Source organism: Pongo abelii, chromosome 6 (assembly GCF_028885655.2).
Source record: "Pongo abelii isolate AG06213 chromosome 6, NHGRI_mPonAbe1-v2.0_pri, whole genome shotgun sequence".
In the NCBI taxonomy this organism is placed as follows: Eukaryota; Metazoa; Chordata; class Mammalia; order Primates; family Hominidae; genus Pongo; species Pongo abelii.
In genome coordinates, this window is record NC_071991.2 from 89,630,227 (window position 1) to 89,645,083 (window position 14,857).

The 14,857-nt window shown below is 37.8% G+C and overlaps 1 protein-coding gene across 2 annotated transcripts in view; it reads right to left on the reverse strand.

Moving 5' to 3' along the window:
- The window catches only part of GRM3 (glutamate metabotropic receptor 3), a 228,596-nt gene that overhangs the window by 11,870 nt on the left and 201,869 nt on the right, over nt 1-14,857 (reverse strand). For both annotated transcript variants that reach the window (XM_054558904.1, NM_001132231.1), the window contains 1 exon segment: nt 4,467-4,641. In XM_054558904.1, the coding sequence (XP_054414879.1) occupies nt 4,467-4,641 (175 nt within the window).

The window sequence follows — 14,857 nt, forward strand, 5'->3', positions numbered from 1 at the left end:
TAAATGTTTTCTGAGTGGCCAGGTTCTTCTATGCTGGAAATGACTTCCCTGAAAGTTCCAGAGGTAGCCTGGGAAATCACTGCATGTGGATGTGGCCATTGGTATTATGAAGCAAAGGGTGGAAATTCAGAATGTCACTCCCTCTCTGAAACCCTGCTTCCTCTTTGATGGGCTAGAGAACCTCCCTATAGTGACTGCACTGATATCAGTGGATGAAGTAGACAAGGATGGTTTGGGCAGAGGTTCTCAAAATATTTTCTTTGGACCACTTCTATTGAAACAGCTGGGGTGTCTGTTATAAACCAGATTTCTGGCCTTTGCTCCAGACCACATGAATCAGAATATCTATGGGTGGGACCAGGGCATCTCCATTTCAAAGGAGTTATTTTTCATATACAAATATCTGGGAATCATTGATCCATGGGTATTCTTAATGGAGATTAAGAATTTATTTTTATCATTTATTTATTTTTATCATTCTTACTTCTACTGTATATAATTAATTAGGCACAACTTTAATTGTACTCTTTTGCACATAGCAATATGTAAAACTTTTCAGTTTTCCAAGATGTTGTTAACCATGTTCATTCTTTCTTGTCTGCTACTGAGTGTGGTCATGCTTTTCCAGTTTTGTGGAGCAACTGGTCAGCTTTAAAAATTCAATACCAATACTCTTTCTGCTATCAACCAGCTTGGCTGCCATCAGGAGGCTCTCCTAGAATCCAAAGTAATGTGGTATTTCTCCTACTCTCTTGCTAGAGGATTAACTTGGAATTGATATGGCTGTACTTTCCAGTTGGGGTGACTTCTTGGTGTTATACAGGATTGTGTCAAGTCACTGTAATTCTTGATAAGATGCAGTAATGGATTAATTGGGGATTTGGAAAGTGTGGCATAATTAAAATGATCACAGACTCTTTGAGAGGTGGGGTCTATGCACTTCCCATTGAATCTGAGCTTTGATAAATAAGTATGGTACCAATTATGCTATACCAGTTTCCTGGCCAAGCCAGTTTCTACTTCCTTTTTTTATGGAACATGCTCATTAGGAGCCAACATGGACAGGCTTCCTGCCAAGATGCCAGGAATAAGAGTGAAAGCATCATCAATCTTCCAGATCAGCTCAGTCCCTGCTTAAAACCATGGAAGAACCTCAGCCTCATGGAGCAGATGAACCAAGCCCTGTCTGAATTCCTGACTTGTAAACTGTAAGAGATAATAATATAAAGAGGTATTGTTTTAAGGCTTTAAGTTATGGAGAAGTTTGTTATGCAGGAATAGATAAAGCGGAGGAAACGTGATAACTCTGTTTCCATATTAGCTTACTCTCATCTCTACAGTGGGTTTTGTTTTTACCTCTGAAGAGAAAGTCAGAAAACCAGCAGCAATATTAACAATCACCCAATGAAATAAAGTGCTAACATTATACTCACTGGAAGAACATGAATTATGTACAACCCAAGAAAAACATGTGCTTTATCTAATGAACTCAGAGCAGTTTAAGGAATGTTCTTGATTTCGAAAGCAACATACTTCCAAGTATTTAAGAGGGAAATGGAGATAAATTGAGCTGAATATACAATAGAGGAAACAGACACTAAGATATTAAATAATTGCTTCAATTCTTACCAAAGTGGATCAGTAACGTGTTCATACACAGAACTAAATTCCATAGACCACTGGCCTTTAAACATCTTTGATTGTGATCTATAGAAATAAATACATTTTACCCGGACCTGGTATATGTATACATATAACTCTTCATGACTTACCTTTTATGCCTTACCTTTATTACATGTAATGCACTCTTAAGATTTTCTATTTTTTTCTTTTAAAAAGCACTGGCCAAAGATACTAAATTTCATGACCCAATAATGGCTTACAGTCTATAGTATGAAAACCACTGTCCTAGACACCAAGCTTCATGGGGCCAGGGATTCTGTCCTATTCATTACTGTGTACACAGTGCTTAGAAATTTTTGGTGTGTAGTAGGTACTCAATAATTTAATAAATGAATAAATTTCTTGATATGAAATACTTCCATCTTATTAAAATGGGAAAGTTTTTAATTGAAAGTCAGGAAATCAGGGTCAACTATTGACTCTTGTATCATTGTATATCCTTGAGAAGTAACTTCAATTCTCAATTTTCTTACCTATAAAATAGAACTTGTGATATCTGGTACTCATGAGGATAAAATGAGTTCATGAATATAAAACTACTTTGAATAAAAGAGTAAAAATGCAAATAACAGGTGAATGTATTTGTTACTTATGCACGTTAAAATGCTAAGAGATGTTATATAAAATCTTCATTTTGTTACATGGTACTACTTCATTGATTTGTATTAATTAGGGAAATATTGCTGAAACAATGAGGTCTGAATTTAGACCTTTTTTTAAAAAAAAGTTTATTTATAATTTTATTAACAAAACATTCCAAAAATGTTGTTCAAACATCTGTCTTGAAGTACTAATTGGGTCACTATCAGATTAGCATACTGAGTAATAGTTTAGCAGGTCTGCTGTGGTTGTAGTACATTGTTTTTATGTAAATGGATATTTCTGAATTTCTAACAAGAGACTTGATTGGAGAAAGTGCCCTTGCTATCCCTTCTGGAATTTGTTAATTCCCAGCATATGCATTAGAAAATTCTGCCATTTCTAAATTACTGAGGTCTGGATATATGCAATTTTGAATAATGTCTATGGAAGACTTATGGACTCTGCTAAATTGTTCTAATAACAAGCAAAAGTTCTGAGCTAGCAATGAGACAATTTTGCTGGGATAACCTTCTTTTTATTCTCTCCGCAAAGCCTGCCCATGAGAACTTTCCCAGCTTGCTCTCTGGGAGAGGCTGCACGATACAATGGTTAGGTGCACTGGCTTTGAAATCATAGGAACTGACTCTAAATTCTGGTTCTGCCATTTTTAAAGTGTGTGACCCTGGGTGTGTTTCTTTACCTTAAGGGGTTGGAGCATTGAATAAGACAGCACACACATGCACACATGTGTGTAAAGTATTTAGCATGGTGCCCAGCATATGAAAAACACTCAACAAATGAAAGTTCCTGTTACCTGTTGTTAATATTTTTATTAGTTATTGACAGTTCTCTCTGGTCTGGACTAGGTAGCTGTTAAGATTAGTCTGTTAAAAAGAGCTTTGTTTGCTCAAGAAATCAACATATTTCTCTAAGATCCATGGAAAACGATCCTACAGGCTTTGCCATGCCCTGAAGCTCAAGTTTTGTGACACGTTGGAGTTTAGCTGGAAAGAGAGGAACGTGCAGCCTATCCCTGAACACATGCTCTCAGCCTGTCAGTCTTCCCTCAGTTTCCTGGGGGAAGGGCTGCCCTGTTAAATTCTGTACTTTGGTAGAGAAATTGGGGCACTAATGTGATTGCTGACCCTGTGATGCTGAGCTATTTTGAAGTATCCTTTCTGATCAACTCGAGGCAAAATTGTGAAGCAGTCATTTGTCTCTGTCACTTTCTGTCCTCCCTCCCCCTCTCGTGGTTCCCGTTCTTTTCTTCCCCCTCATCCAGTGTCAGTGAACTGCTTCTACTTCATACCACAAGTTAGCTGAAAATGGCTTAAAAGGTTATCCCCTTCAGGTACATTTGTGCTTTAGAGAACTCTAAAGAATTAAATCAATGATTCTCTAAGGATAGCGCTTCAGACATTTGCAGGCCAGTAGCAGAGAGAATTAGGGACTGGGAACTATCCTAGTATCCTTCAGTTCACACTGCCTTCTCAGCTGAGAAAACATTGTGTCACTGAAGTAGGAGGAAGATCTGTTCCAGCATTTTCCAAGGTGTGTTCCACGGGATGCTAGTTTTACTGTGATAAAATATTTTTAAAAGTATTTTAACTTTTAACAAAGTTAAACAGGTTTTCTTGCATAGAGATTCTCAAAACCTATAACACACTCATTAAAGGAAATGCTGTAAACTTCCAAGGGGGAATTAGGAATGTAGCATTTTTCATTGTATTTTATTATCTTCCCCTTTTAATTTTTCATGAAGCTCCTTTGGCATCTGTGTGACATATAATATACTTTAGAAAACACCAATCTAGTCCAGTCCCCTATTTTAATTAGTAAAATGAGGCAGAAAGCAATAGAGTGACTTGTTTGAAGTTATCTATTAAATTGACTGCAGAACAGGACTAGAGACCAGGTTACCTAACCTCACAACATGGTCAAACCCCTCATTGCAGCTATGGATTTAATGTCTTTGTTCCCTGCTAGACTGTATGCACTCCCAAACAGAAGCTTTGACTTCTTTGCTCCTTACTGAATCCCCAGCACCTAGCACAATACCTGACTCACAGTGTTCAAATCCATACTTAGTAAAATCGAATTGAGATTGTTCATGGGGACAGACATGTGTTGCCTGTTCTTGGCAGGCTGGTCCTGACTACAATGCTATGTATGAAGGAGTTAGTGCTGAGTTCCATACTTACACTGAGAGTATGTGGTCCCAGTTCCACTGACACTGAACCTGTTGAGGTGCAGTCTGTGTGTGACAACATTCTTCTGGGGTTGAAAGAGGATGATGTGAACCTTGGGTGCAAACAAACAGCCCAAGACCACAAAGCCACTCAGGCTGACAGAGATGCACATGGTTGTCGTCTGCACCTACAAGAGAAGGTTGGCTAATAAGTGTCTGGCTGTACATTCAGTCAAATGGCCAACTAAAGAGAGTGCTGAAATAAGACCAAAATGAAAAACCCAGAATAATTGACAGCTCTGTCCTTATTATAGCCAAATCAATACAGTAATTATATTGAATCTTCTATGTTTGGGGTAGTCTTGGAAATATTGCTTAGGATTTGTAAGCAAACATCATTTGTGTGGGGTGCTTCTGAATGCTTGCCAAGACTTCACATGGATTTTCTTGTTTGTTTTCTTTATATTTTTATAAAGATATTTCTGTAAAGCCACAGAAGGTGGAATCTTAAATAGTAAAGCATATTCAATGATGAAGTGGCCAGATTGCTGATGATTTCAGTCTATGAACTTGGCTTGTTTAAGGTTTAAGGTTATTATAAACAAATTTTTTTTTTTTTTTTTTTTTTTTTTTTTTACATTTTTCTATCTCCCTCGCTTGCTGGAAGCTCTGCCTATTGGCTACTGGTTTCTCTATTCTTTGTTGGGGATCACTGTCAGCTTTCTTCTGTGGTACCTTTGCTTTTGCTTGTTGGCATCTCTGGAATTTTGATTCATCAGATACTCACTGTTCAATCTTCATGTTCTCTAGGCTTCTATACACCCATTCTTGACAGGTAATTTTCACTTCTACCTCTTTGTTTTCCCTGAAAGTTCCTCAGAACCAGGGTTTATCATGTCTTCTCATTCTCATCCCAGAGTAACTTTAGATTTTTTTCCTTTCCCCTTAGGCACATGCTATTATAAAGTAGCATAATTTCAAATGCCCTAAATGACTTTTAGGCATCTATAAAACATATCTGTAACGTCTCTGACCTTCCTCTCTAATCAAGGAAAGCTGAAGACTGAAACACATAACTGGAGAAGCCACATAATTTTAGAATGCTTCATTTTACTTTTGATTTTTTAAAAAAATTCAGTCTGCCCTGTGGCATAATTCTTTAGACCTTGCTTACTTTGAATCCTGAAGGCATAATCTATCCTCATCATTTTAAAGTTCTTGTCTCTCTTAACTAGTCCAGTGCTCTCCACCTTGGGGCCCCTAATTGCAGGCTCCTTTCTTGTCAGATTCTCAGAAAACAAGCTGCTATCTGATTCTGTGATGCAAAAGCCTTCATAAATCTGGGACAATTTGTTTTGTACGTATATATATAATATGATGTTAGCATTGTCCTCTTCCTGCCTCAGTTCCTGCCTGTGACTCGGAAGCCAGTGTGAAGGATATCAGAGATCATGGGAGGGGGAGACAAATCCCCACCAGGAAACCTTTTCTAAAAGTATTTCTATAACTCTTGAAACCACTCACACACTTTAAGACATTACAAGGAGAGGTAAGGAGAGGCTTTTAGGAGGAGGGGATCTTGGGCAAAGCTGTACTGTGATTTTTGTCTCCTCGCTGAAAGCCTAGCAAGGAGTGCTTCAGTGTGGCCATTTCCAAAAAGTCAGGTGTTTCTGCAGGAAGAGGATGCCCTGAATTGGGACCTGATTCCTGCCTTGGAAATTTAGAAGGTGAGGAAAAGGCTAGTTGCCCTATTGGCATTGCATAAAACTTGCTACTGTCTTGACGTAGTCCTTTGTTCTGAGAATTTGTCAAAGCAAAGGCTATGTGAATGGTATGCATGGACAAGACGGGCCACACAAAAGCCATTATGCATGGTCTTGGGCCTATGTCTTGGCCTGGAGACCTTCACAGAAAGAGGCTTGGGGTAGGATAGCTGGATGCCCTGAGAATGGACATGGAGCCACCAGAGACAAATCACAACAGAGAACTGCCAGCCAACTCACTCAAGGTCCTGCAGGGGAAAAGGCCAGAGGGTAATTTCTAAAGATCACATGAAAAATGAAAATGCCTTCTAGTCATCTTCCAGGCATCTGAAGGATATATCTTTCCATGTGTGGACTTAGAGATCATAAAGTCATCTAGCCACAAAGAACTGTCCTACTGCTTCCTTATTACTCTTTAATCAGCCCTGAGAGGGAAGTAGCAACTGGTGGATTGGGGAACATAAGCACCAAGGAAGATGCCAACTACTGCAGGCTCTCAGCCTAAGACAGGCCAGACCTCAGGAGGAAATGACATTGAGTGTGAAGACACAGTTTTGATCATTACATAGGACTATATATTTTAATTTCTTAATAAAGACAATTTTCAATTGAAAATGATGGTAGTACCTTATGTTACATAAAAGCATATAAATTCATGGGCCTACCAAGGTCACAAACGTTTTTTCTCATTGTGCTATCCCCAGTACCAGAATGGAGCCTCACATGTAGTGAACATTTGGTGTTTGAATACGTGCACAGGAATTTCCATCCCAAGGTGGGGGATGATTACCCTTGCTAAATACTGAAGAGATAACGGAAGGAGCACTAAAGTTGCATTTTTATCATAGTTTGTGCACCATGTTTATTCAGTATACCTGTTATAAAATTGAAATACCTTTTATTTATTACAAATCCCAAATATCAGTTTCATAGTTTCAGTTATCCAGTTCCTTCAGTAAGTCACACTATTAAAAGTCTGTTTTTATCTGTAATTCTGTGTTCTGACCCTTTGACTACTACCAGCTCACGATGCTCTGTTTTCATCTTTGTCGAACTCGCAGCAATGCTTGACACAGTTAATCACTTCCTTCCTTTTGGATTCCTGGACACATCTTTCCCTCGGTGGTTGTTCTTTGTCTTAGTTATCTATTCTACTTGAACTTTAAGTGCTGGAGTTCCCCAGAGCTTAGTTGTGGACTCTTTTTCTTCACCATCCCATTGAGTTTCATGGCTTAAATATTGATGATGTCCAAATCAATTATTACTGGTTTTGACCTATACTATGGGCTTCTAGAATTAAGTATTCAACTGCCACCATGACATATTCTTTTGGTAATGAAATAGGCATATCATAATAATGTAATCAAAATTTGGTCCCTTTCCCCAAGTGTCACTGTTTAAGTGGCACCAAATGCCACCCAGTGTGCAAGCCAAAGACCATCCTTGATTTTACCATTGCCCTTGCACCTACACATCCAGTCCAACAGCAAATTCTGTTGGGAAATTATTCTACATGAGCTTCCCATGTTATTTTGTGAGCAAGGCTCTGACTGCCTTTGTTCCAGAATGTCTTTTCAAGGATTTTGTGTAGAAAAGAGCTTTGGAAGATACAGTGCCTACCTCTAGAACAAAGGGCAGCATACTATTCATTATAAAAGATTCAGGTTCCCTGGTCTCAGAGTTCCTGTCCTGTGATGTAACCCACTGATGGTACAGGGGCCACCTGGACTACTTTGTGTAACCCTGTGAGAAGTGGCACTCAGGAAACCTGTGCAAATGCTGACACTCTGGCTACTGCTATTGCTGTGAGTCATAAAGTTCTTTTTGCTAGCATTAGTAAAACTGTGGTAGGCTAACTTGTTGCCTTGTAAGTATAGAAAAATCTCAGGCACTACAGTCTTTGACAGTTTTGACAATGAGGAAGAAACGCCAACAGACACATGGCTTTTTCAGAAAGAAAATATGAGTGTTTCAGGGGCTGATTAACAGGATTTGAGGAAGTCCACGGGAATCAGTAGCAAACATGTTGACCAAATTGTATGATTAACCAGGAATAAATAGTGTTCCACTTTATTTCCTGTTAAGGAGAAGGATTTGGAGATGTGGTTGAAGGTTGAGGAACAGGAAGTAGGTTCAAACACAGCTGCTAGACTGATGCCCTGGCTGTTGTTAACTCTTCTCTGGAGGGTAGAGTGGGGTGAATTTCCTCTCCATTTGGATTCAGATTCACTTGATTCTAATAACTAGTACTAACATTTGTCCTGAGTAGGCAGAAAATTCCACTCTCTTTTACACAAAAATTGCAGAGACATGTACCTTCACTGAGCATTGAGAGAGAGAGACTTTCAGAGAAGGTAGAAGCCAGGTGAATCATTCGAACTTTGACTGGTTTCCTTGGGAGGTTGAGGCAACAAGACACATATGCTTGTTAAGGAAGAATGGCAACAGTTGGGCCCTTGAAGGATTAATCCCCAGCTGTAGTCTCTTATTCCAAACTTAGATTTATTCCAAGATGACAGTCAAAGGATTCAGAGTTTTGTTTTGTTTGTTTTTCAGTGGAACTTAGCTTTCTGGGAAGCTATAGATGAGGCACTGATTTGTATTTGGGTGCTTACTCACCTGGATTGGTTTACAGTGTTGACAAAGAATGAGAAAGGGAGGCAAAGAAATCTAGACAAATTCCTACCATCAGCGACAGCCCTGGAAAACTTCCCCAACCCTTACGTTAAAAGAAGGCAAGACCCTAAGAGATATTATCATGATGAGAGAGCAAATGCTCTGTTAATTTTGTATCAAAAAGAAGCAAAACACACTTGCTGTGTGAGTCAAGGCCAAATTAGTTAAGTGCACAAGCCATGAGTTCCAGCCAGAAAGCTATAGGCTCTGGCTTCTTAGTCAATGGGTCATCAAAGTTGAAGCGAATAGTGACAGTAATGATGCTCTTGTTTCATAATTTAGTCTTTTAGGTGCACAAAAATATTGGACCTCATATGGTTGAGCCATAGGTAGCTGCTGAGTCCTTAAAACTGAAAACAAATGTGTCTTATTTATTGGCAAAGAGCTGCTCTCTCACTGTGCTGCTCTACTCCCCTCCCCCCATCCTAATTTTAGCTGATTAAGGAAAATATTACTTAAGGCTAGATTAAAATTTCCCCATCCTGAAGGGTGGGTGAAGTCCATACGCACCAAACTAAGTATGCTGAGGAACTTCAGAGAGGGGAGGAACTCAAAATTTTATGCCTTGTTGGTGACAGACACCAAAATCACCATCCTAACCTATTAGGGGAAAGGCAGGGCTGGGGCTGGTGTGAAGCAAGTGAGGCACTTGCCTGAGACACAAATTTAAGGAGGCATCAAAAATGCATTAATCAAGACAATAATGCAATATTTAAAAAACCAAAAATGCTAAGCCCATGATGAACACAATGTCAACATTTTAAATAAGGATAGGATCAATAACAGCACCATGCTGTTGTATATTTGATCCTAAGGCAAAAAGAAAGTAAGTAACACTGATCCTCTTTTGAGTACTGCTTATGCAGGTGTCCTAGCCCACTCTGCATTGCCTTGTAGAAATCAGGATGTGGCTGGGTGCGGTGGCTCTCGTCTGTAATCCCAGCACTTTGGGAGGCTGAGGTGGGAAGATCACCTGAGGTCAGGAGTTTGAGACCAGCCTGGCCAACATGGTGAAACCTTGTCTCTACTAAAAATACAAAAATTAGCCCAGTGTGGTGGCATGTGCCTGTAATCCCAGATATTTCGGAGACTGAGGCAGGAGAATCGCTTGAATCCAGGAGGCAGAGGTTGCCTGAACCCAAGATCACGCCATTGCCCTCTAGCCTGGGCGACGAGCGAAACTCCATCTAAGAAAAAAAAAAAGAAATCAGGACTCAAGGAATCTACACAAGTTTTGATAATCTGGCTACTGCTATGGCTATGAGTAATAAAGTTCTTTGTTTCTGAATCAGGAGTCTCATGTCTTCTGACACAAGAATCCTGAAACTGTGGCAGGCTAACCTGGTAGATTGCAACAGGGTAAAAATCTTTCACAGTTCTTGACAGGTTCTACCTCTACTTCTAATCATCTCCATTGTTAACATCCTACTATGAGATGGTTCTGACCCCAGTACCCACCTCAACTTCCTAACCAGTCTCCTCATTTATGCCTTTTTGCCATGTAGTAATAGAGTCTTTACAGCAGCCTGATTTTTTTCTACTAAAATTTGAGATCATAAACTCCCCTGCTTAAAAATCTTTCAGTGATTTTCCTTTCCATATAGAATAAAATCTAAACTCTTTGCTATGGCTTATAAAATCCTACATGATTTAACTCTCCTGCCTATTTCTCATATCAAATCACTCTTCCATTTAGTAATTAAACTGTAGCCATATGCTTTTCTTTTCTAGGATATTTTTGTTTAAGAGTGTTTGAACTTGCTGTTTCATCTGCATAGCACATAGAATTCCAATGTCTGGCTGCCTCCCTTCAGTGGAATATTTTCTTCCGTGGAATATTATGAAATAGATGCCAGCAAAGTAGGGGTGACACAAATTTTTAAAAAGAATTTGAGATATATATTTTTGAATCTTCAAAATAGTCAACATGGGAAAATAGGAATTTCTTTGTAAGTATTTGAACCTTGTCAAAATTCTAGAGTGAATTCCCAAGACTCTGCCTACTCTAGGTAAATTGTTTCATCTGCTCCAATCCCCAAAAGAACCTAGAGTCTTGACACTCCAAGTATGGTCCTTAGTCGAGTAGCATCTCCATTTCCTGGGAGCTTGCTTATATCGAGATTCTTGGTCCCCATCCTTTTTTACTGAATCAGAATCTTTATTTTAACAAGATCCCCAGGTGATTTGCATGCATATTAAAATTTGAGATAAACTGCAGTAACCCACTTTTCAAGGCGATTTTTAAAAAATCTCATTACAGCATTCACTACTGAATGAGCCTGCATTTTCATTCATTCATTATTTATGCTCCATCTCCATCTTCACCTCATTCTCCACTAGACTGTAAGTTACAAAAGAGGAGAGATTTGCCTATGTTGATAACAGTATCTCCAAGGCCTATAATAAGTCCTCAAATATTTTTTGGAAGACATGAACAAAACACTCAGTAATTACTATAAATGAGTTCCTTTATGGATAACTTTCCACTCAAACATGGCTGAATTTTTATTTACACAATTTAAGCTATGTATTAGATCCCAATGACTCAGTGTTTGATTCTTAAACTGTCTGAGAATGGTTAGTTGCAATACAGCAGGAGATGACTTGGATAGTTTCTCAAAAATCCTTTGATTTTTTTTTTTTCTGACTCAATTTCTTGTTTGCTCTGTATTGCATTCTTATAAGAGCTTCAATTAGTCCTCCTTGATCTCGACTGTACCCTTTCAAATCCATCCTTCATATTATGGATACGTCTGTGGTACAGTATGAAGGGCATGGATTTGAATCAGAAAAACTACTATTTCTTAACTGTGCCACCTGGGAAGTTCATTAACCTCTGTTTACTCATCTTTCTAATGGATAATAAAATTTACTTCCAAATTTTATCAAAATGAAGATAAGTGAGCTCATGTACTTAAAGCATCTAGCAGAGTAAGTTGATCAGGAAGGTTTCTTTCCCTCTTGCCTTTCATCATGTCACTTTTTTGCCCAAGCAAATAACCAAAACAAAACAAACTCAAGATCTCAAAGTCCTTAAACATTATCTAAATGAACCAGCCCTGCACCTGGCCCATTTTTCAACTGAGTAAGACTGATATGGTTTCCTTCTGGTTGGTTCATTCCTGTCTTGTCTCCGGAATATTCCCTATATTCTCTAAATACCTTAGTTGCATTTGCCCGCCAAGGTTATGGGGTAAAAATCCCGTCTTCAAGAAGTAATCCTGGAAAGATCATGATCTTACCCATATAACTCCTACGGAGCCCACAGGTATTTAGAATTTATATCATCAATTTAATTATAAACTATTCTTCTGTGTTTATAATTCTTGAATTCTTTCTTGTTTAATATCTTTCTTCTAGCTGAGATATAAACTTTGTGAAGACTGAAATCGTGCCTTATGTTTATTTATAACTCACAATGGGTGGCAAAGTACTGAGATATAAACCTTGTTGACTGTTTGATGCTCAAAATTTTTTCAGCTGCTCTTAAATTATTGCTGCTAATTCTGTCTGAACCACATGATTTTCCTCTGGGAAATTTTAAATCTCAGTCTTGTTCTGGAATTTCTAGAGCAAGGGTCCCAAGTTCAAATGCTTACAGGGTCTATGAAAGTTCATAAGCGAAAGGGACCAGGTGTGAGAATTCAGAGATCAGTGGGAGATAGGGGCAACAGGAATAAGAGTGGTCCGTCTTCAGGGGTGAGCACTACTCAGGTCCAGCTAATTGTTGAGTGTAGGAATTTGGGCTCACGTTTTTACTTTGTTAAGAAAAACCAAGAATCTGGATATTTATGTAAAGTTTCTCAAGTTTCGAACTTTGACAAGTATTTCAAAACAGTACACGCAAAACTAGACATATTGGTGGGACAAGAAGAGCATGTGATTCATTAGAGCTGAGGTTTTCAATCCTGGCTGCAAATCAGAGTTACCTGTGAAGCTTTGAAAAATCCTGATGCCCAAGCCACAGGCCAGGCCAATTAAATCCCAATCTCTGAGGCTGTGTCCCAGGTATCAATATTTTTTAAATGCTACCCAGTTGATTCAATATGCAGCCAAATTTGAAAACCACTACATTGGAGGCTTCAGTCTACCTTTCTCATTTCTTTTGTAAACTTAGGATTGGCATTATTTGTGAGGCTTTAAATGATCTTAGCATCACTGGATACCTTAATTATCACGGACCTTAAAAAACTCTATTCCACAACCTCTGTCCCATTTCATTTGTCTTATGACTTCTCCTGTGTGGTGAAAGCTCTGGTGTCTTCAGCTAATTCCATTCAGTCAGTTGTTCTACTCTATTGCTATCATGTAAAGAAGGAAGTCATTTTTTGTGTGTCTTAGAAGTAAATGCTAATTCACTCAATAAAATTAAATTTTTATAATGTTATTTATGTTTATTCTCAGTAGTATTTTCTGCTCTGTCATTTTTTTAACCAGCTCTTTCGAGAATGAAGAGTTTCAAATCATATGTCCAGGACAAAATAATTAGTATTATAACTATTTTGCAGTTCCAGTACTCCAAATCATGTCTGCTAAGAGTGGCTTCCTAAAAACTTAAAAAAAAAATCCTGCAGATCTATGGGACTAGATGTATATATAAAGACAAAAGACAGAGATGGGGCATTACAATACATTAACTATAGTTCTCCATGTTAATCCTCAAATTCTAACACTCCAGCTCCCCTGTAGTTCATATACTCCACTCTTTGACTTTGCCAATACAGCTCTGATGTTTCCTCTTTTTAAAATTTTCCAAAATTTCTATAGGTAGTCTTGCCCCACAACATTGAACTTACCTTCTTCATCTTTATTGTTCATTTGTTAATGTAGCCCATAGGTTTCAGTTACATAGTTGTGAATAATTTACAGCGACTAGATACAATATACTTTGCCAACATCTTGATTCCAAGCTTTAAACAGATTTGCCTTTTTTTTTAAACTATTTATCTGTTTTAATTGGCAAAGAACAATTGTATACATTTATGTACAACATGATGTTTTAAAATATGTATACATTGTGGAATGGGTAAATAGAGCTAATTAACATATGCATTACTTCTCATACTTACCATTTTTTATGCTAAGAGCTCTTAAAAATTGACCCTCAGTGATTTTCAAGAATACAATGTAGTCACCACGTTATGCCACAGACCTCTCGAATTATTCTTCCTATCTAACTGAAATTTTGTATCTACTCTGTCTTCTTTTTGGGCTGCAATTTTCTAGATTTTGGCAATGTAGGAATTGCTGGTAATCAGCAGATTTGAGGATTTTTACAACCTATAGAGGCACTTCATTTTGTGAAATCATGGTGCAGCAAGTAAACGATCATGCTTCTGGAAAACTTTAATCTCTGACAATTTAAGAAACATAGAGAATAAAAAACAAATACCTGAAGAGAGAAACATTCTTATACTCACTCATTGTAAGATACTGAAATCAGAATTATAAAATGCTACATTTTGTGTAGCATTTTAACAGTTTGGAATATTATAATGGAATGATGAAGTTTCTTTCAAAAGAGATGGTAATTATAAGGGAGCCCAGAAATTTGAACTGTATATTACTAATACTCTATTATCTGTTAATTAGGTTACCTGGATATGTACAGTAAAATTTTTAACTAGTTAAAGTATATATAGCTAAAGCTATAGAAAAGACATAGCAAATTAACATTGTATTTTAATCTGTTTTAGAGAAGTAATGAAGCACGAGTGAAAGTTTCTATCTTTAAACTTATCCTGGCTTAATATTGCAAGTGTATTTTAATTTACAGATTGATCCATGGTAGCCAAGTCCTCCTATATCTAATTTAAAGTGTTCTCAAATAGATTCACAATTAGATTCTTAGTTTAAGTCTTATTCTATTGTCAATCACTTTTTAAGTTTAACATTACGTGTACGTGTATTACATTTTATCTCCCACTAGATTATAAATTGGGTAAATGACCATATAATTTATATT